Source organism: Canis lupus, chromosome 7 (genome assembly GCF_011100685.1).
Source record: "Canis lupus familiaris isolate Mischka breed German Shepherd chromosome 7, alternate assembly UU_Cfam_GSD_1.0, whole genome shotgun sequence".
Taxonomy (NCBI): domain Eukaryota; kingdom Metazoa; phylum Chordata; class Mammalia; order Carnivora; family Canidae; genus Canis; species Canis lupus.
The window spans coordinates 19,316,027-19,340,052 of record NC_049228.1 but is presented as its reverse complement, the minus strand read 5'-3'; the positions used below and the strand labels follow the sequence as shown (position 1 = coordinate 19,340,052).

Here is a 24,026-nt window from a genome sequence, read left to right as displayed (position 1 = left end):
TCATTATAATTAGCATGTGATTTTTGAGGATTATAAAATGGCATAGACAACCAGAATAAAAGCAGTTCATCTATTCAACAATGACTAAGGAGAATTCATTTTGCCCTGATACCTTTGTATTTTTCTCCAGCGTATAGCTGACAGAAGTGGTAGACAGCGGGATGTGAATATTAACATGAACTGTACACTCTAACGGAAGCCATGAGGTTGACAGTCCATTTTGGTACTTCCAATCTGCTGGTTTTGCTGAACTCTTTAGCAGTGGGGAAGGTGGAAAAACATAAAATACGTGATTCAGGTAAAATACGTGGATCAATAAAATACTATAAAACGTACAACCTAATTAACTCACACAAGCTGATACCTAATATATTTTGGTCAACTTCTCTCATCAAAGGGCAATAAGTTAAAACTAAATAGAAATAAAGCATGCATTAAATTCACTACCCTTCAATACATCCCAGGCAGCCTTGGCAGCTCCATTCCCCAGAGGTAGGTTGAAAAGAATCAGACAGTTCATGTAGAATTCTGACAAGTCCTCTGGTTCTTATCTGTAGCTTCAACAGTATCAAATTAGAAGCTTTTGTGTGTAGCAAATAATCACTGAGCAACTATCAGGTGCCAGATATTCTCCTTTCTGTCCTATCCTTGCTAACACTACACTGCAAAGTTACTTTTTTTCACATTGCTTTTAGACAACTTAGCAAAACATTAGTCTGGATTCTGCTAGTAGATGGCTTACTTAACTACGCAACTAACTACCAAAGGCCCAGATGCTTTTACTACTACCAGCCTCTCAAATATAATACTAAATGCATAAATAGGTAGGGGGAGCTTAATAAAAATATTTGAACAACAAAAAATAAAATATCCTTGCTTGTAATGAAATTAATCACATTTCAAAATTTTAAAAAACTGCAGGTGGTTGTGGACACCAATAGGAAATGAAAGCACTAAAAATTATTAAAACTAAATAACTGAATTTTATTTTAAAAATACTTTGCAGGGATCCCTGGGTGGCGCAGCGGTTTGGCGCCTGCCTTTGGCCCAGGGCGCGATCCTGGAGACCCTGGATCGAATCCCATGTCGGGCTCCCGGTACATGGAGCCTGCTTCTCCCTCTGCCTATGTCTCTGCCTCTCTCTCTCTCTCTGTGTGACTATCATAAATAAATAAAAATTAAAAAAAAAAAATAAATTAAAAAAAAATAAATAAAAATACTTTGCAATACAATTTTTTTTTTTTTTTTTGCAATACAAATCTTTTAAAAAGCAATTTTTCTTACCTTTGGATCACGAATATCATAAGTTCGACAAACTATTCTTTACTGATTAAGGATAGAAATAACTAAAGAAAGAGAAGTAATTTTTGATAATCAAAAGAAAATAAGTCATCAAAAAATAAAAATAAAGTGCATGCATCTAAGGGTTTTTACAAAATCATACCACTTCATATAAAGATATATATACACATATATTTACATATGTTTGCACAAATACATGTACATCTTGTAAATAAACACATATATATTCACACTTTGCACAGACTAATACATGTACACAAAAATTATTCTGACTGTAATACTTGTGGTGCTTTAACTATTCCCTATTGCTTAAAATCCTGAAACACTTGCAAAATTTCCCTCAAATACACACCCTCTATAAAAATAGAGGTGCTGTTTTGAATGGAGTCAAGACTGAAAATGTTTATTGGGTCAAAGCGCCTGTACATGGAACTTTTAAATACCAAAGGAGTTACCAGCTCAGCTTCTGTAGGAATGGTCTCTTCTTCAATTTATCTTTTGCAAGGCCTAATTTACTGGGCCCTTACACTGCTTCGCTCCCTTGGTATGGCTGCCTCTTGCTCAGGAGATACTCTTGCCCTGGCAAGATACAGAGGAAAGCAGCTAAGGAGGCCCTAAGGAGGCTTCCAGTGTCACTTGTTCTTGGCTAAAGACAAAAAAATTTCTTGGATGTCCTACACTGTCCAGCTCAATACATCTGTGCTTTAATTGGACATTTTGAATTGGAGGTGAAAATTCAACAAGATAAAAGCATTACTTTGCCTGCATTGTCAGGCATCTACCACTCAGCAGAGGATCTACTGAGCTTCAATGGACAGGGGCAGTTAGCTGGTAAAGAGTTCAGAATCCCCAGTCCTTGCCATCTTTCTCAAACTCTTTAACAATCCTGAGGCATGATTAAAAACCATTATTACTAGTACTATTATTGGCAGTCCTAATTATGTGTTATTTACAGGAAAAACTTCCAAATTATGCTTGTTTTTAAAATATAAGTAAATGGGAAAAAAACTTGCAGGAACATTATTTTGATATCATATAGTTTAAAACATAAACACCTAAATAAAAGATACTTTTTTGTAGAAGAGCAAATGTGAAGTGTCACTCTTTCTGAGACCTCTTCTTCTGTGAAATTCCAGAGTCTCCTTTTACTCAAAGATTTTTCCATAGCAAATATTAGCTGAAAGGGAGGAAAACACACATTAACTTAATACAAAATAAGAGAACAAAAGTGAGTGCAAGGAAAAAGATAATTATAATGTCCCTAAGCTCCTAATTCGTTTTAAAATTCTATGATTCTATCATTAAATTTTGTTTTCTTCAAAAAAGAAAAAAAAATGAAACTGATTTATTAACCTTTTGGATTCCATTTTCAGAAATCTATAAAATTCGAGTTTTAAATATAAAAATACAAATCATTGTCATCAATCTGCTGGACATGAGAAATTAATTTTGGGCAATTAGCATTTAAGTTTAAAAGTACAGAACAAAGACTATTTTAATTAGAATGAGAAATGACAAGTGATATTTAACCTATAAAAATGAAGCATGCCACCCACTTGAGATTTATTTAAATGTCACAAAAAATGTAAGGCACTATATACACATAAAATATACTAATAATGTAAATTGAAAATAAAAAAATCAGAAATAGTGACATACATTTATGCCAGAAATAAGAATTATACAAATGCATATTTGATATGAGTGGAGGGTCATAAACTTTTAAAGATTTTATTTATTCATGAGAGTCACAGAGAGAGAGGCAGAGACAGAGGCAGAGGGAGAAGCAGGCTCCCAGCAAGGAGCCCAATGTGGGACTTGATCCCGGACCCTGGGGATCAGGATCTGAGCCAAAGGCAGACGCTCAACCACTGAGCCCTCCAGGCATTCCAAGGGTCATAAATTCTAAACTTCCTAACAATAGTGTACACAGCCAAACCTAATCTGTTACCTAATTCACATTGTCCATAAACTGAATACAACTGATGAGAAGAGACGTAACTTTCTTGATAATAACATCAAAAGAAATTTCTTCAAAGGTGATAGTATGTAACATAACAAAGTTCTCAACAATGACCTTATGGGAGACACTAGTTTTGTAAGGTTACTTCTTACAAAGTTCCTCACTATGGGCAGTGGAAAAAAAGTCAGAAAATGGAAACTCAATAAGGCCCGAAATACAGCCTTTCTAAAGTCTTATTTGCCTCTTAGGAATAAAACGATACAAAAGCAAAAGGAAAAGATAAAAGGACCAACTGTATCTCTCTAGCACTGAGCCCACATTCACCTTCTTCAATCCAGTCCCAATCACAAAAGATTTACAACCATCGTGATTAAGCACATACACGTTTAGATTATATTTCAAAATGTCAAAGAAGTTGAACAATTGTAAAAGGTACATTTATTTACAATGGAAAAAAGAGCAGAAAGTTGAGTAACTTGCCAGGGGAGGGGAATATCTCCATTTTCTTCCCTTTCTCCCTTAGGCACAAATAGCAAAGATTTGATGTGGGACATTTGACAGGCACAAATAGCAAAGATTTGATGTGGGACATTTGACAGGAAAGGTTACAAAACTGGAAGAATCTGTAGCAACTATGATTTTTATGAGCTACAGACTTTTTTACTAGAAAATTTTTTTGATTCTGTGGGGTTTTGCACTTCTCAAGATTATGGGTCCCCCTCTCTCTTGGGGTGGGAAAGAACTTTTTGAAGGCTCATCTGGATCCTGAGTATTAAAAAAAAGATGAAAGTTGCCTGCACAAAGTTTGCTTTAGATTTGGGTTTAAGGGGAAACAGCTTGTAGACCTTCATATTTATTTACAGACTATGTTGTTACCCAATTTACTGATATGGGAGTAAAACATACAGGAGGGGACTAATGATAGATACTCTGCCCAGGAATAAAGAATAAGTATCTGATTATGTTTTACTCTCAGGATCTTGAGAAAATTGAACAGGTGAAGAATCACAAATCTATCACTTTCACATTATACCAATCACTTTGAACTAGAAGGAAGGTCTAGCAGAATATTGCTATTGTACAAGAAAAATTGTTAAAACCACTATAATTTGTCTCATAATAGTAAAAAATTATCTTTATTTTTAAAGACTTTATCTATTTATTCATGAGAGACATGGGGAGAGAGGCAGAGACATAAGGCAGAGGGAGAAAAAGGCTCCCTATGGGAGCCTGATGTGGGATTTGATCCCAGGACCCCAGGATCACGACCTGAGCCAAAGGCAGATGCTCAACCACAGAGCCACTCAGGTGCCCCAATAATAACTTATCTTTAAACTTAAAGTTATTTAAAAATATATAGCTTTGATTGAAAATAGAAATATTGACTTTTTTTTACACTCAAAATACCAAGCAGTTGGATGGAAAAAGCTATTTCAACTTAATCCCAGCATAATTACGGAATGCTAACCTAAGTATGCTTAGGATCACTGTACATAGTATAATCAATTAAAATAAGATATAACTTTGGGGCACCTGGGTGGTTCAGTCAGTTAAGCACCTGACTCTCGATCTTAGCTCAGATCTTGATCTCAGAGTTGTGAGTCCATGCCCAGCAAGGAGCACACTTCAAAAAAAAAAAAAAAAGTAACTGATCATATTAAGAATTTCTGATATTTCAGACTTACTCTACGCAGAGCATTTTGACAATCATTTCCCATTTCTAAAGTTGTAATGATAAATACTCCAAGAACTAAAAGTCCCCCTGGTAGCATTCTGGACACCTAAAAATAGAAATATAGTATTAGTTAACATAAGCGTTTGGCATTATATGAAATCTTTTGTGTTTGATAAGCTAAAAATTAAATCAGTAAATACTGAGTACCAACTATATACATAGCACTGAGGTGGGAGCTTTGAAAAACAGGTAAAAATACTGAGAAATAGTTGATAACCATGATGAATGGGGCATCATTATGTACACAATCTTCCTAGACTGTCCTTAATTTTTGGCCTTTATAACTAAAGCCATTTAATACTATTAATAATGACACCCTTTAGCTACATCAATAAACCCCTTTCTCATGAGATCACAGACTGAAATATCTTCTAAAATATTTTCAATGGCTTCTACTGTCACCTAAATAATATATAAATGTATCTACTACTGGTATTTCAGACTCTAAAATCTAGCTATCTGATATTCAGAGCCTCATTTGATATTACTTCCCCTGAAATATTAGGAAGTCCTCACTCTTCTCCATATACATATCTGGCTAACTCTACACCTTCATTCAGGCTGCTGCCTCAGCGTGAACTGACTTTCCCTTATCTTTCTATGTGTCTGAACTCTGTTGAATACTTCAAAGTCACCTTAAGGAAGCTGCCTTCCCTGATACTTTGATCTCTCAGGTCCCACAGAACTTTGGTGTTGTTCTCCCATGGAACTTACCGCACAAACCTGTGTTATGATTACTGGTATGTGATGGTCTGGAAGTTAAGGGAAGAAAGTGGTTCTCAACTAACTCTGTATACCTACAAAGAAGAATACTAAAGCCTGGGATTTGAAGAGAAGGAGTCTGACTTAAAAATCATTTGTTTCCTATTTTTTATGTTTACTTCAATTTTTTATATCTGTTTATTATATTGAGTATGAATGTTATTTCCAATTTTTCTTTACTCAAATAATACTGTAAAAATTCTAGCAAGGCTTTCTCTGTTCATGGGATTATTTGCTTAGGATAAATTTTTTGAGATGGATTACTAGGTTATGAAGTTATACATATTTTTAAGGTTTTTTGATCCATACTACCTATTTGTCCTCCATGTTATTTCCCTTCATGTAATTGTGGCTAGTTCTTAATACAGACGGAATTTTTTCTACCAACTAAACTCAGAGATCAAAGTGCTTTGGTTATTTTTTGTATACTTAGTACATAAAAAAACTGGTCAGAAAGTTAAATCTTCTTAGCTACCACAGTCTATTCTGGAATACATTTACATTGTGTCTGTTGGTGATTCCCTCTGTATTAATAAATTCTATTCATTATAGTAACACAAGCTTGACACATAAAGAACAAAGTTTTCATATTTAGCATGGGAATTATGCATGTTTTCAAAATCACGCACACATAAAATTAGCCGTTTCTTTCTAGAGGCAAAAAGGTTAACTTATTTTGCTATAAAAATTTTATGTTTGTGTGTGTACATATATGATACACATCTCTCAATACATATATATGTATATATATATATGCTATACACTTATATATAAGTATATACTTTTAAAAGAAACCAAAAGCACAATTGGAGTCCAAAATTATTTAGAAGCCATTGGGATTTAAGCTTAAAATATTTAATATTTTCATTAGAAGATGATATTAAAAATTTTTTAGATTCTTTCACTACATGCCACCCCCCATCACAAATACATACACACATACAGATAAACATGCACATCTCTAAAAAAATTTAAAGTTGGTGGGAGATGAAAATGATTACTTTTACTCTAACATTTCCTGTTAGCTGACATAATACATTCATTGACTACTTTTAAGTAGTCACAATTCCCTCTCAGTCGCTCTCAAATCTGTTTCCTTCTATGAAATGGCAACACCATCTTCTTCCTAGACATCCAGATTAGAAATCTCTGTCATCTTTAGCTACTTTCTCAAATGCTCTTCGGTCCTAGTCTACTTGGTCACTACATTATCCTGCTACTAGCTCTGTGGGTGGCGTGTTTGGTAGTGAAGTTTTAGCCCACTGCATTAGTTAATTCACGTATTCATTTATCAAGATTTTGGAGTTCTTGTAAATCATGAAAATACTATGCTTGGCACTGAGGAGATAGCCATAAACAAAAGAGATGTGACAGATCCTCATAAAGCTTATCTAGTGTAGGCTCCCATCATCTTTTTTTGAACTATTATAGTAACTGATCAGTATCTCTATTCTCCATTTACACTGTAGCAAGGCATTGAAATTATTTTCTAAATTACTGATCAATCACATTAACTCCTTCCCAAGATAGGGAGCTCTGAATGTCTACTACAGAGCTACTATCTACCAAACAAACTCTTGCTTCTTAGGATGACATTCCAGAACCATCCATAAACTGGCCCCTTCCAGCCTTATATCTAAGTTCTTTTATATACCCCATGTTCCAATTATACCCAATTGCTTGCTCTTCCCCTGTCTTTAACTTTCATGCCTTTGGGTCATTTATTCATACTGTCCTTTGTATGTTCAATATGTTCTCTGACTTCTACTAACAGCCCTATTCATCTTATAAGTTCAGAACCTTTTCTGAAGCCATTTGAATCCAGCCATTGGCAGGCATTTAATGATTCACCATTTTATATTCTTACAGCACTTTTCTACTCTTATTTCACTTCTCTTGTGGTAATAATGTCTTTCACTTTGGTTACAACATACATTCTAAGAACATTAAAAAAAAAAAAAAAAAAAAAAACCCTAACCAAACTATCATCTTATTCTCTCAGACCCTATGTTAGGTCTTTAAAACAATCTGATGAGCAACTATATTATCAATAACTAGTATTATTTTAAAGAACATTTGGAAATAAGCTAAAGGACTAATAACAAAGAGAGATTAAAAAATAAAATGCATAAAGGTGAATAATTGAAATGCACAGCATATAAAATCAAAGACTTTTATTATTTTATTATTATTATTATTTTTTTTTTTTTTAAATCAAAGACTTTTAAATAAGACAGCCTGGATTCAAATCAATCCCAGTTCCATCACTTATTATGTAGTCTTGGGTGGGTTATTTAACCTCAAGTAAAAAATACTTTTAAAATTAGACACAAGTAATCAACAAATGAAAAATATCATTAAAAAAGAAAAAATATAATCATGGAAGAAACAGAACAGAAAATACTTCTATCATTGATACACTATGCAAGATTTGAAAACTTAAAAATGAGTATTTTGAAATCCTAGTCTAGTAACGAGGATAAAGTACTTTTGTTAGTCAATAAGCACAATTTAACTATATAAAAAGACAAATATGATGACCTGGTTGGCATGTTCTGTGGTCCATTCTTCATCCAAGTTACCCAACTTAGCTTTTTGTTGATGTTTGAGATTCTCATTTTGTTCCTCTTTGGGTGGCGTTCGAGTGGCAAGAATGACATAATCCTTTTGTGAAGAACACTTAAAAACAAATTAGAAAAGCTTATTAGAGTGACATCTGATTGAAGAATGTAAAGCTCTTATGATATGCAAAACAATATTTATAGCAACTTAAATTGTTAATACTTGTATCACAAAGGACTCTTTAGGGAAACCAATTTTCATGGATAGCCTTACAATGTTTCCCTCACAGGTCATTTATTTATGTACATGATATACTTAGTATCAGCTCCTTATTTGTTTGGACATCCTGAATGTGAATCATATGATGGTCCTTAAAATTACTGGAAGAGTGAATGTACTCTATTTTAACTAAAATATGCTTGATCAATTTTCTAATTATATTTATTTTCTAAATCATCTGAACAGATTGGATAGCTCAGCAGATATAAAAACTCAGTAAAATAAAGCAACAAATAACTTTGTGTCTTACTTCCATTGAAACAATGATGCTAAGGAACTTGTATATGGGTGTCCACAGGAAAGCAGAAGGGATGTCAGACACATAATTGAAGTGCTATCAGATTTATGACTCTGCTTTAATAGCAGTTTAATGGTAATAAAAGGTGGGATATCTAAAGATAAATTCAGAAACTTCTAAAAGCTCAGTCTCACTATAGTGAAGGTTTGATATAAAAAAAGTATGAACAAGGCAGATAAAACCAAATAGCATGGTATCATTCTCATACATGATCTGAAATTGCCATTATGAGTATCATCCTGGAATAAAAAATAAAGGAAATTATTTCTACAAAAGCTATTTCCAGAAAATTACATTCAAATGCACAGAGGAAAAGATAGCTGCTGATTAAGAAAGCATAACTTTAAAAAGGAAAAGAAACTGACCCCGAAAGTAGGAAACAGGCAAGCTGGAGGGGAAGAAGAAAAAAGTGATAAGCCCTGGAATAGAGAAGAAGAAACATACTGGAAAGGATGAAAAGGCACCATCAAAAGGAAAGACTGGAAAGAAAACCTTAAATTGTGGAAGACTTATTTGTAAGATGGTGGTTTTGTCAAGCTGTAGTAAAAGCCTATGTGAGTAAGGCAAGTTTGGAAGAGGATATTTCTCCCCAACCTTTTATCTTTTATCTCTGAAACTCTTATCCCCCAAAACTTTCTTAAATAAAGGAAAGAAGAAAACCTTAAATAAAAAGTTCCTAACAAAAAGAGCCCCATACTGGATTCAAGTTACCTCAATCAAAAAAGTAGATCAGGGGCACTGGAGTGGCTCAGGTCATGATCTTGGGGGTTCTGGGATGGAGCCCTGCATTGGGCTCCCTACTCAGCATGGAGTCTGCTTCTCCCTCTCCTTCTGCCCCTCCCCTGCTTGTGCTCTCTCTCTCTCAAATAAATAAATAAAATCTTTAAAAAAAAAATAGTTTAGATTATTGCCAAAAAGGTAGGTTGGCTGACTAATGAGAGGTTTCATAGGGTAGTACTACCTTGGTGAATAGTATAAGATCTACTCTCTGTCTTACAAGTTAAGAAATCTGATTTGTGAAAACTCTAAGAAGGAACTGGTCTCTCAGGGCTAGACTGACATTAACTAAGCTCATTTAGAATGATGTTGAAAACAAGAATACCACGAAGGGGTGTGAACACATGACTCTCCTTGACAGTACATTCTTTATAAGGAGATAACATGGGGTTTCAAATTATAGGAGAGAAGTAGCTTTAAAATCTGGATAGAATCAAAACAAGAAAAGTTAATTATGCAATTTGAAGGTTCTAAGGTGTCATGATAAAACACCCAGAAAGAAAACTGTCACAGTAGAACTCTTTTTGCTACTAGGCATCAAAATCAAGTCCTTGGGCCACAGTGCACTCTCCCCTAAACAGTGTTTAGATGAAGGTAATTAGTTTGTCTGTGACTCTCCTTTCTTCATTGCTTTCTACTGCTGCCCCATCTTCCCTGCTGATTAACACATTTTTAAAAAATTTTTTTTATTTATGATAGTCACACACAGAGAGAGAGAGAGAGAGAGGCAGAGACATAGGCAGAGGGAGAAGCAGGCTCCATGCATCGGGAGCCCGACGTGGGATTCGATCCCAGGTCTCCAGGATTGCGCCCTGGGCCAAAGTCAGGCGCTAAACCACTGCGCCACTCAGGGATCCCCAACACATTTTTTTTCTTCAATTATAACAAGTCACCAGGTGCTTATGTTTTTTCTTTTTTTAATATTTTATTTACTTATTCATGAGAGGCAAAGAAAGAGAGGCAGAGACATAGGCAGAGGGAGAAGCAGGCTCCCTACAGGGAGCCCGATGTGGGACTTGATTCCAGAATCCCAGGATCATGCCCTGAGCCCGAGGCAGACACTCAACTGCTGAGCCACCCAGGCATCCCATGTTTATTCTTTTTAAAGTAACTGCCCAAATCTGTGTTCCATTTTTTGTTGATTTTTAAGCCTTAACTCCAAAAGGGAAATAAAATTTGTCTTATTTGCAAATTTCTCTTATTCCCTTTCCCTCTCCCCACTGAATCAACATTAAAAAAAATTTCAGTAAGATTGAGTACCACAGATGTAACAATAGACCTGACCAATATTGCCATACGACTGAGATAAAGCAAACAATGAGAATAAAGTTGTCAAAAGCTACTTTTGCAAAGAATTAGACAACCAGGAGTTAATAAAGATTAGAAGAGAATAAAAAATACTTGGAAAGATAATAACATATGTATAATCTGATCAGTGAATTTCTAATTTTGGAGTTTCTACATTATAAGTTACTTTTACATTGTCAAAAGGGAATGTGTTCTGACAGCAAACCTGAGCTAGGTTTGTCCTGCTTCTCCACATTTTTCTTTGAAGACCATTCTTAAGTTCTTCTTCTCCATTCCCTAACCTTGAGTTTATTGCTAAACAGAACATTTTAACATTAAAAAAACAGGTAATTTGTTTTACTAATAAATGCACTAAAAGATACATACCTGTCCAATTAAAAGACCAGAGACAAAATCCTTTCCTTGAAGATTTATGTTTGAAAGATACTGGCCAACAGTTTCTTCTACAATGTAGGTTCTTCCCATTATTGGGAACTAATTCAATCTCCTAAATTACAAGAAAAAAATACACAGCATTTTTAGGTAAAAATATAATTTGTGATGTTTTTGTCACAGGAGTTGTATAGAGACAGAGTTGTACCTTCCTGATACTATCCCATGCCTTGACTGCTTATTAAGTATTCTTTCCTGCAAAGTTCAAATGTAGCTTTAGAATTCTCAGCACTGTGCTGCTGCAAATGACTACCAATCAGCGAGAGCTGACATAAAAGACAAAACTCTCTCCCCTATCTAAGATAAGGGAGAGAACACTAACCTACTAGTCAACACAGCTGATTTTTTATCGAATTTACTACTTGTTAGTTTGCATCAGCTTTGATAGTCTGTTGCTGAGCCTCATTGTACTCATTTCTACAACAGGAAAGAGGACAATTTCTGAGCTGCTCTTGGGAGGTAGAGAGAATCAAATTCATTTACTCAATAAGCATAGTATGAAGAATTACTATGTGCTAGAAATCGTGCCAGCTGGGATAGCACAAAGATGAACAATACTTGACCAATGCCCTTGAGCAGCTCATAGTATAATTAGAATTATGGAATTTGATAAATAACAATGCAATAATAATGAACATTTACATAGTTTCTACTTTGTATAAGGCAATGTTCTAAGTACTTTACATACGGTAACATTTAATATTCATAGAAAGTAGATACTGTTATTATAACCCTTGTTTTATAGATGAAGAAACTAAAAAGAAGAAAAGAAATGCAACTTGCCCAAGCAACAAAGCTGGTAAATGGCAAAGGTGGGATTTACACGGAGGCAGTCTAGCTCTAGAATCCAAGCCCTGAAATGCTATGTTCATATGAAGGAATAAAACCCCGTCTCTCAATTAAACTTTTACTAAGGGTAACCCCTGTTCTGCTTGCTTGCCCTCTCTCTCTCTCTCCAATTTGTAGACAACAGTTGCAGCATTTTGAAAAGAAATAATAGTCATTTGAGTTGCGTAAAAAGTTTCAATCTTATTTAGTACAACAAAGTCAAGGCAGCTGCAGATGAACTGTATCTGACACCAGTAAATTGCCAGTCACAATGATTTTGCATTACTCTAAAAGTAAATCCCAAAGAATTGGTTCCAGTTTGAAACTCCCTATTGGATGTTGTCTCCTCAAAGAGCCTGTTCAGTATAATTACGTCTTCCCAGATTTTTTCCCCCAACAATTGTGAAAGTAAATTGGGTTTGCACCAGAATTATTTTTAGACTAAGTCTAGAACTGCCTATATGAATCATTAATGCTGCTATAAGTTTAAAGGCTTTCCACTTTTAACAGTGCCTTAACGTATTAAATTTTATTATGCTACTCTACTCCTTTTCCTTCTGCCTTAATTCTTGCAAGAAAAAGCAGTGACAGGGACACTCCAAAGTTCTATGTAACTTCCCAATCTCATTTTTTCCAAGGTGTCACCTAGTAACCACATTACTGTAGTGCCTCTTCAAAACTTTAAAATATAGCCAATCATACTTTACAAAGGACACCACTAAAAACGCAGACCTTGCCTAGAACAGCTCAATTTTACCTCAAGTGTTGCGTGACAACGTAAGCTTGCAAGCTGTCCAAGCACTGTGACTTGAGACTGGGTCACATCTCAACCCTCAAGTCTCAGCTCATCTCCTTGGCCTCTGGTTTCCTCGTCTACAAAATGCAGAACTTGGATCAGGCAAGTCTGAAAACCTACCTGATTTTAGGATCCCGTGATTCTGCGCACAGAATAGCTGCAGTTTCCACTTGGCGGATCACTGCTAGTGAGGCAAGGACACGGTATATGGATGGCACTACAACATACCAGCAACCTTCTTAACTCAAACAATCCTACAACATATTTTGGGCGAAAAACCCAACACATCCTTACTCAATATTCACAACAGGCCTGCTGCTGCGGGAGACTGCAGGGGAGAATGACTTGGGAATGCTTCATTGAAACAAGTTCTTTTCGGAAGGGGGATTACACATGAAATAATCTACAGATTCAGCTTCCAAGTCGCAGACTTCACCATCTGGAAACAAGCAGTCCTATTACGGGGGCCAGACGGTCAGCGGTTTTGAAGAATGTTTTAAAACTTTTGTCGCGACGCTTCTTCCATCTTAGAAATAGGAACACACGCTGGGAGCACTTTCTACGAGATTACCTCAAAACATAAAACCAGAGGTCACACTCAAAGTCCTCCCGGTTTCTTTAAATCCTCTCCCTGAAAAATCAAACAGGCTCCTTAAGCGCCTGTGGGTCCTGGTAGTGACCCCCCCCGCCCCGCCCCCCCCCCCCCCCAACACACACAAAAGGCACCAAAGGGCGCCGTTTCAAATAAAGCGTTTTGCGGTAACCGGACCTGTACCGGAGTGTCTGCCCGTACGTTTCCTACCCTCGGTCCCTTTCTTCCTTCAAAAGGAGGCTCTCCGAGCCCAAATGCACACACTCACTCCTCACGTGCACGCGTGACAGACACACACCTGTCGAACTGTGGTCCTCCGGAGATGGGGCTTTAAGGTGCACGTACAAGCCTCCAGGGGCCAGGCGCCCCTCGGGTCCAAAGTCCACAACCGATGAATTCATCAAAAAGCGACAGACTTCCCCCACCTCACTTCCCACGCCAAACCCAGGGTCTCCGGAGCCAGGCGGCGCAGCCTGATGACGCACACGGCCCCCCTTCCTTCACCGCGGCACCTCAGCCAAGGCGACTGCGGTCGCCACCCCGCCCCCTTCCGGGCGCCATTGAGAGCGTGGCGGTAGCCCGGGGCCTGCCGTCCAGCCCTGCCCGGACCGATGCCCTCTAGCGGCTCAGTGTCTAGAAGCCGCCAAAGAGGACGACCCATGGCATCCCGGAGCTTCGACGGTAAGGTCGCCTTGCTCTTCAGGGAGCGACGTGAGTGGACGGATACTCTGTGGCGCCACCTCGCGGACAGCTGCCAAGCAGCCGGACCGGGGCCGGGGGGGCGGGGGGAAAGGAGAGCCGTGGGGCGGGGAGAAAAGAGGAAGCGGAATGGGCGTTGCGCAGTCAGGCTCAGGGAAGGGATTGAGAAAAACACTACGTTTCCCACAAGCCCGCGGGGCTTGAGGCGGGTGGCCCGGGCGGGGTGTGTGTGTGTGGGGGGGGGCCGGAAACCGGGCAGGGGCAGAGGCCCCTCTGAACTCGGATTCCCAGGGTGCCCAGCTTCCGGCGGCTGCGCGCGCAGTCCGGGCGCGGGCGCTGTGGCGCGGCTGGTGCCGGCGCTGAGGCGGGACTCGGTTTCCCAGGGTCCCGCCGCGGGAGTCTCCGGCGGGCGGGCGCGCGCGAGCCTCGGAGCGAGGTGGCCGAGGCGGCCGCCCAGGCTTCTGGGTCCTCTTGGTCTTCGCCTTTCTTCTCCGCTTCTGCTCCGCCGGCGGCTGGCGCCGCGGCCACCGGCCCGATAGACATGGCGGCGGTGTTGCAGCAAGTCCTGGAGCGCACGGAACTGAACAAGCTGCCTAAGTCCGTCCAGAACAAACTTGAAAAGTTCCTTGCTGACCAGCAATCCGAGATCGATGGCCTGAAGGGGCGGCATGAGAAATTTAAGGTGGAGAGCGGTAAGTGGCGACGCTCTTCCCGCCCTGGATCCTGGGCCCGGCTCCGTAGCTGTGGCTGGTCTTCTCCCCTTGCGAGCTCGCTTTCTGCCTGCGACTCTCCCCGGTGGCATCGCCCCCCTGCTCCTTAGACACCCCACCCCACCCCACCCCACCCCCAGGCCTTCGCCTACCTGCTCTCACGGTTAGATAGAAAGCAGCCCTTTTGTTTGTTTGAAACCCATTTCACATTCAGTTCCGTTCTCTTTGTGGTCCGGGTGGTCTCCTGTAGGGTCCCTTGATGGTGTAGGGCGCACATCGGGGGTCTCTTTTCCTCCGCACTAGCGGGAGTCTGCGGCCCCTGTCTCTAACCTTAGAGTACCCGGTCTCTCTGTTGCTCTGCTGGTGATTTCCGCTCGGTTTTCTGGTCACCTGCATTCAGAGGCCTTTGTCTAATTGCACTGCTTCGTGCGCTAAGTTCTGTTCCTCAGTCCTTCGCGCTGGTCCGATTGCGAACTAGATGTTCACCTAAACGCGTACGTGCGGAAGACAGCGCTGGAAACCGTGAACGTAAAAGAGTTGGATATATCGGAATTCTCTCTACACGTTGGAGTTTAATAGAAAATATGTTAAGGCTTGTTTAGACGTACTTACAGGAGGCCCTTAAGAAAGGAAGTCGCCGACCATAGCGACGAGTATGTCCATGAAGAAGGATTAAGATCATAGCAGCTACCCTTACTGAAATATATAAACTCTTGTTATAATTTGCCCTGGTTTACCTGGGGTGATGCTGCTTTGGCTAAATTGATACAAAATTCTGAACCCTGTCATTTCAAAAACTTTAATTATCAAGCAGCATTGGATGTCGGAAAAATAATTCTTTGAATCCCAACACTGAAGATAGCACATACACTGGCTCCTGTTGATTTATTTATACATAAATATCGCTTGTCTCCTATGTGCTTGATACTGTGCTCAACAGGACACACTCAGTCCTTCTCTTGTACAGTTAACACATTTTTACATAAATTTAGTTATTTTATATCTTTAGGTATTTCAGTCTTTTAATACAACCTTTTAAAACAAAGCAGTTTTTAATCTAAATTTTTTCTCCATGTAATAAGGTTTCTTTGAACATGTGTCTGCTTTATACTAAAATGTCTGTTGATTTTTATGGGGAAAATACTAAGGTGAGTAAAGACTTGTTGCCTACCTTGAAGAATTGCAGTCTTATGGAAGAGAAGTTGTAAAATCCCCTCTAGGTCTCATTTTCTTTTGTCATAAACATGTGTCAGTTGGAAATGTTAAAGTCCTTTCAGTGCTCTATTTATCTTTACTCAAAATCTCTTATTTGGAGTGCAATTCAAATACTGTGTCTTTAAGTTTTAAAATCAACATTATTAAAAATAAATAGCAGTATTGACAGTGTGTGTACATGTATGTTTGATTTTATTTTTTCCTCTGCTTCTGAAGAACAACAGTACTTTGAGATAGAGAAGAGGTTGTCTCACAGTCAGGAGAGACTTGTGAATGAAACCCGAGAGTGCCAGAGCTTAAGGCTTGACCTAGAGAAGCTCAGTAAGTATTTTTACAACCTTATTTTATTCTTGTAGTATAGAGATTTTTAGACACTTTTGGATGCTTTGGAAACATTGACATACTGTTTATGAAAATACTGATTGTCACTGTTTTCATTTAAGGTAGTATTTGGAGTTTTCACTTGATGGTGAACATGAGAAACGTAAGGCTTAGTGGTCAGGAGTCCTGGGTTCTAATTCTGACTGCTATCAGAAGCTCTTTTGGCCATTTGTAAATCGTGATATATGAAATGGCTAGAACCACCTGTCCATGTGCTTACATAACTGTACAGATCAAATGAGATGTTTGAAAGCATTTTAAAGACGCATGAAGCATTATGCAACTGAAAATGTAATTAAGGACAGAGACTTAATTATTTTTTATGTTGTTGAAGATTAAAGCCTATATCTTCCTTATGTGTTTCTTATGAAAGATGAACAATTTCCTTTTTGAAAGATGAACAATTTTTATGAAAGATGAACAATTTCCTTTTTTTTTAAGATTTATTTATTTTTAAAGAGTGAGCACAAGGTGGGGTAGGGAGAGAATCTTATGCTGACGCTGTGCTGAGCCTAGACTCCGATTCAGGACTCGATCTCACGACCCTGAGAGCGTGACCTGAGCTAAAAGCAAGAGACAAATACTTAACAGACTATTCCACCCAGGTGTCCCGAGTAATTTTGTTTTTAATTAGTTTTCTCCTATCATTAAGTTCTAGAAGGTACACAAGATCTTAGTTAAGGTCCTAGCTTTTCTTGGGAAATGTGTATTATATGCTTTGGTTATGATAAGAGAACGCAAATGTCAAAAGATTGTTATAGAGTGAGGACATAATATTTGCTGTTAGATGTAGCTGGATTTTTAATTTGGGAACACAGGAAGCTAATAAGAGAATGGTTAACACTTCAGCCTTTTTTCTTAACTAGGTCTGTGCCCATCAGCTATTTAGGTCATAATTTTTTCCAGCTAATTTTGAAGCACTTAATTTTTAAAATATATGATACATGTGTACAGTGGTATATATACACACATGGAATGAGGGCATAAGTAATTTATTGAGTAGCTAGATCTGGTTCATCATCTGTATATGGTTCTGCTTTGGCATAATAACTAGGTCTACAGAGCTATGGTGCTAAAGAATTTCAGGAAAATTATTGTGCTAAAGAAAAAGAAAAGAAAATTATTGTGCTTATATCTTCTTTAATGAGATCTGAAAAGGGGAGGAGGAGAAGGCGAGGATAAACCTAGACACACATGTAGTATGCCTTTCTGGGGTATACAATTGTGTTTGTTTTTTTTAGTTTATCATTCTAGATCTTAACTTTGGAAAACAGTAAATAATAGTGCAAAATAGAAAAATCAGACTAATTTACATGGTTTTTCTCTATAATAAGCCAATTGTTTAGGTAGAGCTAAAGATTGGAAGTAGTAATCATGTATTTACTCATTAAATTGCTAGCACATAGTATAGATATGTTTCAGTGAAAGAAAATGTCAGAAAGCTTATTTTTCCTAGTTATCTGCATGCATTTGGAGAAGAAACTGTTCAAGGGGAGATAGACCACTATAAGTGGAGATTATGGGAGATCAAGCATAATTTTTTTTCCTCCATATCGAAGGCTCTTTTGAGTGATAAACAAGCTGTATCACAATTATCCATTGTTGTTATCCGTTGTTATGTGTTACGTAAACATTGTTTACATAGTTTACTCTGTATACATTGTTTTTTTTTTTTCTTTTTTTAAATTTTTATTTATTTATGATAGTCACACAGAGACAGAGAGAGAGAGAGAGGCAGAGACACAGGCAGAGGTGAGAAGCAGGCTCCATGCACCAGGAGCCCGATGTGGGATTCGATCCCAGGTCTCTAGGATCGCGCCCTGGGCCAAAGGCAGGCGCTAAACCGCTGCGCCACCCAGGGATCCCTACATTGTTTACATAGTTTAAACGTTATTTATTCTCTTGACTTTTTTTTCCTCAATTACCTGATTTGTAAATATAACTAACTCGTTGTTATAATTAATTTAGAAGAGTCATTGAAATATGATGAAAGTGATAATTGCATATGCTTTTTTCTATAAATGTTGGTTAGAATATCACAAATATGATTTGGGAGACAGGATAATATATTTAAAAATTTAGTTTGGGGCATCAGGTGGCTTAGTCAGTTGGGCGTTTGACTCTTGGTCTCAGCTCAGATCTTGATCTCAGGGTCATGGTTTTGGGCCCCAAGTTGGTTTCTACACTGGGCATGATGCTTACTTAAGAAAAAAAAAAAAAGTAAAATGGGATGCCTGGGTGGCTTCATGATTGAACGTCTGCATTTGGCTCAGGTTATGATCCTGAGGTCCTGGGATTGAGTCCCACATCAGGCTCCCCATGGGGAGTCTGCTTCTCCCTTTGCCTATGTCTCTGCCTTTCTCCCTGTGTGCCTCTCATAAGTAAATAAATAAAATCTTAAAAAAAAAAAAAAAAAAGTAAAAAAATTTGTTCTAGAAGTAGAGTAAATTTGGGATATTCATGAATTTGTAATACTATGTTCTACAACTCAGCCTTTCTGAGACTCCATTTCTTCATTTTAAAATGTATATGGGTGGCAGATGCATGAAAACTGTCACTGCAGTTTTTAAGTTTATGGATGTATGTTCATAAAATTCCTTTTATCCAGACAATCAACTAAAGGCGCTGACTGAGAAAAATAAAGAACTTGAAGTTGCTCAGGATCGCAATATTGCCATTCAGGTAAAAGTTATTCCTGTGAATAAAGCTAACTATAAGCATGACACTTGAGGAAGTATTCTATTTTGTGTTTCTTAATGGGAAGATGAAACATGTTCTATTAGGAGAAACTACTGACAAATATGCATATATATAAATTTTATATGTTAATAGAACTTTTATGTGTTTTATTGATAAGGTGTTTCTTTTACTCGGTATTTAATATAAAAAGAAACTTGCTTTTGATTCTGTAGCTCTTAAGGTTGTGATTTTTTTTTTCAAAAAAATTCACGCTGTAAGTAAAATGTCATAGAACTATAAATAGGTGAGATAATCATAGGTCCATCTGTCTGCCCCCCCCCCCCCCGCCCGCCACTCACTCTCTTATCTACCTGTCATCCTCCCTTTCTTTTAGAGATTCTCTATTTAATACTTATTGTTGCTCAGGCATTATTTCAACTATGTTGATACAGCTGGGGATATGGGTGAATCCACATCAGAAATTATTTCTCGGGGATCCCTGGGTGGCTCAGTGGTTTAACACCTGATTTTGGCCCAGGGAGAGATCCTGAAGTCCCAGGATCGAGTCCCACATCGGGCTCCCTGCATGGAGCCTGCTTCTTCCTCTGCCTGTGTCTCTGCCTCTCTCTCTCATGAATAAATAAATAAAATCTTTAAAAAAAAATTATTTCTCTAAAGTAGTGATAAGAGTAACAGATTGAATATAATCAAAAGGATTATTTACCTATTGGTTTAATAAAATGATCATACTCAGTAATTCTCTAATTGGATAGAAACTTCAGACTCTTGCCCTTGCTTTTTAAAAACTTGTGTTTGGAAAAACAAAACAAAATAACCCTTGTGTTTGATTTGAGACTAAAAGATACTTGAGGGGATCCCTGGGTGGCTCAGCGGTTGAGCGCCTGCCTTTGGCCCAGGGAGAGATCCTGGAGTCCCAGGATCAAGTCCCACATCAGGCTCCCTGCATGGAGCCTGCTTCTCCCTCTGCTTCTGCCTCTGCCTCTCTCTCTCTCTCTCTCTCTCTCTCTGTGTCTCTCATGAATAAATAAAATCTTTAAAAAGAAAAAAGAAGATACTTGATATATAAAAGGTACTTACTGATTTCTACCTCTGAAACTAATAATACGTTATATGTTAATTAACTGAATTTAAATAAAAATTTTTAAAAGTTAATTTAAAAAAGATACTAACTGGGAAAGTGGTAGACTTTAATAGAAATTTAAAATTCATTGCATAAAAAGAACTAAAGCACAAATAAACCATTAATACGTATTTTTTCAATTAAAATATGACTGGATCCTTAATATATGACTACTTTCATACTTTAAGAAAAATCATTCAGGGGGAAATGGGCAAAGGAATTTTAAAAAGCTGGAGAAGAAGCTTTACAAATGGTCAGTGGCAATATGAAGTGTTGCCCTAGTTCACTTCTAATCAGAGAAATGCAGATAAAACAATAAGGTAATTACTTTTCACCTCCCCATGTTAACATTGATTTCGTTCTCTTCCTTTTTTTTTTTTTTTTAATAGAATGATTTTCATTTCTGGCATGAGTGGCTTGAGATTGACACTTACAAATAAAAGCATATTGATTGTCATTGTCTTGCTGCAAAGCAGTTTGACAAAATGTTAAAAGTTTTAAGTAATTCCATGTCTAGGGCTTTTTCTTGAAAACTAAATTGAACCAATTTGATGCAGTGATAACCATCAAGATTGTATTTTATGGCAGCAAAAAATTAGAAGTAAACTAAATGTCTTTTCTACAAAGCTTAAGTTAATAAGGACACTTCCAAGAGATAAATAGTGATATGGGAAACTTTTCATAAGCCTATGAAAAATAATTTTTTAAAATGTAAAATATAGTGTTGAAATTATAGGTGATTTTTAAACTTTTTGATGTATTAAGTTATAAGAGAAAGAAAACCAACGATTCTTAAGCTACAGCTAATGTTAAATACAGTGATAATTCTGTTTAAGTTCCTAAAATGATTAATCAATTCGATTTTTTTTAATTTAAACATATTCTGTTTTTCCTTTGCATGATAGAGCCAGTTTACAAGGACGAAAGAAGAATTAGAAGCTGAAAAAAGAGACTTAGTTAGAACCAATGAGAGACTATCTCAAGAACTTGAATATTTAACAGGTATGAAGAAATACTTTAGCTTCTAACTCCACTCTCCTTTCTTTCTCTTATAATAGGAATTAATCTGCAGTCCACTTCTCTTGCTTCTTTGTTGTAGCTCAGAATATAGTTCAATGTAATATCCTATTGTTTTTCCCATCCGTTTCTTTAAATCATTATCAAGGTTTTGAAGAATTGTCTAGACAATTATACACAAATGAAAAACATCTAGGGAATTATAATTTGGATCAAGGTTTATATACTAAGATACTATGATATTATTTATAATAGCAAATTAGAAACAGTTTAAGTGTTGATTTGTAGAGGCTGAACTCCTAATACAGACACACGTTTTCATATAACTTGTCCATAAATATTCAATATGTATAAGAACCTGAAAGGAAAGCTTTTATTTAAAAATATGGACTGAAGGAGTTAGGCAAGAATATAAGCTAGGCATGTATTTTCGCTGTTTTGAGTAGTTTTTATATGTATTACTGCTTTTTAACTTAACAAATGGCTATTTTTGAAATTCTAATAGATCTGTAGGTATATATCAGGAAAATCAATGTTAATTTGTATATTTAGCTTAAGATACTGCATTTAAAAATAAAATAACCAATATAATTTTCATGTTTGATTGGGTACGCAAACTTGGCTTATCATTTGTTAAAATTAAATTTTAACTAAGAGATAAACAAAGTTGTTGAGAACTACTTACTTTGTGTTAAATGCTTATATTTCAAGAGATGCATCTTCAATGTTTGGTTCCTCTGAGCATTAGTCATTATTTTCAAATTCTCTTCTGAATTTTCTAGAGGATTTTAAACGTCTCAATGAAAAACTTAAAGAAAGCAATGCCACAAAGGGTGATCTGCAGTTAAAATTGGATGAACTTCAAGCTTCTGATGTTTCTGTTAAAGCAAGTAACAATTCCTAATGCACAAAATGCAATTTTTGCTTAAAACTCATCTAAATTAAATTTTAAGTATAGGCAAATGTTCTATAAAGTAATTAAAAGCTGTGTTTTTGTTTAATGTCAGGGAAACAATTAAACATTAAAGTCATTTTAATTGAACTGTTTGTGATATTTAAGTTTCTTAGAGTTCTTAATCTGTTTTCTGTTAAGAATGCATGCAAATATTTATTTCTGTTGTTAAGTTTCTGCTTTATGTTCTTTAACTGCAGGCAAGATCTTTTAGCTAACCGTGTATTGTCTTTAATTGATTGTTATTTTCTTGGATATTTTTAGTATAGAGAAAAACGTTTGGAGCAAGAAAAGGAGTTGTTACATAATCAGAATACATGGCTGAATACAGAGTTAAAAACCAAAACTGATGAACTCTTGGCTCTTGGCAGAGAAAAAGGAAATGAGATTCTAGAGCTTAAATGTAATCTTGAAAACAAAAAAGAAGAGGTAAGTTAGGAAAATTGTATTTTCATTTTGGTTAAAACTTAACATTTGTGTGCCAGTTTATGACAGAGGTATTCCATGATGAGGGGCACCTGGGTGGCTAGGTGGTTAAGCATCTGACTTCAGCTCAGGTCATGATCTTGGGGTCCTGGGATTGAACCTCGAGTCAGGAGCTATACTGCTGAGAAGGCAGTCTGCTTGTCCTTCTCTCCCTCTGGCCCTCCCCCAAATCCTGCAGACTCTATTCTCTCCCTCTCTGTCTCTCAAATAAATAAATAAAAACCTTAAAAAAAAATACACTCCATGATGTACCAAAGTAAACATAATATTAGAAATGTGGGAGATGAAATTCATAAGCATGTGGTCTAGGAAATAAACCAATTGCATTTAAATAAATACTTTAAGGTATTTTTTGATGAATTTTGATACCATCTACTATCTTTTGATGTATCATTAAGATACATTTAAGAAGTGCTGATAAGTTTTGGGAGATAAATCCAAACGTGTTGTTTGTGAGGTATTTTCATTTTTTTAAATATATACATTTTATGTGAAATCCTTTATTTTGGATGTAGGACATTTCGCTTTCACTTGGCAGCCAAGCTTTATATCAAATTCATTTTAGTTGTTACAATATCCTCTCTCCACCCAACTCTTCTGTTTCTAGGTTTCTAGAATGGAAGAACAGATGAGTGGCTTGAAAACATCAAATGAGAATCTTCAAAAACATGTAGAAGAGCTGTTGACCAAACTGAAAGAGGTATAGATGACCACTTTAAAATTTCTCTTTTATAAAAATATTAAAGCATAATGAGGCGCTATTATTTTTTAAATGATTTCATGTTTTAATCTGTTTCTGGTACCATAAAATGGCCAGGACACTTTCATATGCTGTAGCTAGGCTAAAATGGCTAGATTCAGAAATGGCAGTTGTATGCTAGATCCAAAGTATTGTCTGAAAATAAATATGGTTAATTTTAATATCATCGAAGTATTATACTTTAAGATAAAAATATTAGTAATATTTTATCTTTAAGGTCATTCATCTTTATCCTGAAAACTGGTGTTAATTTTTACCTTTTTACAAATTGGATTTTTTCATTTTAACATTCATTGAGCTTTCAAAATTCAGTTCAGGGGGATCCCTGGGTGGCTCAACAGTTTAGTGCCTG

At 36.8% G+C, this 24,026-nt stretch overlaps 2 protein-coding genes across 8 annotated transcripts in view; one reads left to right on the top strand and one right to left on the bottom strand.

Moving 5' to 3' along the window:
* The window catches only part of ODR4 (odr-4 GPCR localization factor homolog), a 41,296-nt gene extending 26,944 nt beyond the window's left edge, over positions 1-14,352 (bottom strand). The window contains exons 1-8 of one of the 6 annotated variants that reach the window (XM_038542328.1): positions 13,933-14,350; positions 13,004-13,119; positions 11,353-11,473; positions 8,304-8,441; positions 4,951-5,046; positions 2,373-2,479; positions 1,285-1,321; positions 113-253 (exon numbers count right to left, since the gene is read on the bottom strand). In XM_038542328.1, coding sequence (XP_038398256.1) covers positions 113-253; positions 1,285-1,321; positions 2,373-2,479; positions 4,951-5,046; positions 8,304-8,441; positions 11,353-11,451 — 618 coding nt within the window. In that variant the 5' untranslated portion in view covers positions 11,452-11,473; positions 13,004-13,119; positions 13,933-14,350. Of the gene's footprint in view, positions 1-112; positions 254-1,284; positions 1,322-2,372; positions 2,480-4,950; positions 5,047-8,303; positions 8,442-11,352; positions 11,474-13,003; positions 13,120-13,162; positions 13,297-13,932 lie in introns of all 6 variants that reach the window. The other 5 variants (XM_038542325.1, XM_038542327.1, XM_038542326.1 and 2 more) reach the window with 5 other exon arrangements.
* Positions 14,353-14,663: 311 nt separating this feature from the next.
* TPR (translocated promoter region, nuclear basket protein) overlaps positions 14,664-24,026 on the top strand; it is a 65,744-nt gene continuing 56,381 nt past the window's right edge. Inside the window, exons 1-7 of one of the 2 annotated variants that reach the window (XM_038542317.1) lie at positions 14,664-15,025; positions 16,475-16,579; positions 19,248-19,321; positions 21,365-21,461; positions 22,259-22,362; positions 22,693-22,857; positions 23,522-23,614. In XM_038542317.1, coding sequence (XP_038398245.1) covers positions 14,875-15,025; positions 16,475-16,579; positions 19,248-19,321; positions 21,365-21,461; positions 22,259-22,362; positions 22,693-22,857; positions 23,522-23,614 — 789 coding nt within the window. In that variant the 5' untranslated portion in view covers positions 14,664-14,874. The remainder of the gene's footprint in view (positions 15,026-16,474; positions 16,580-19,247; positions 19,322-21,364; positions 21,462-22,258; positions 22,363-22,692; positions 22,858-23,521; positions 23,615-24,026) is intronic. The other variant, XM_038542316.1, reaches the window with a different exon arrangement.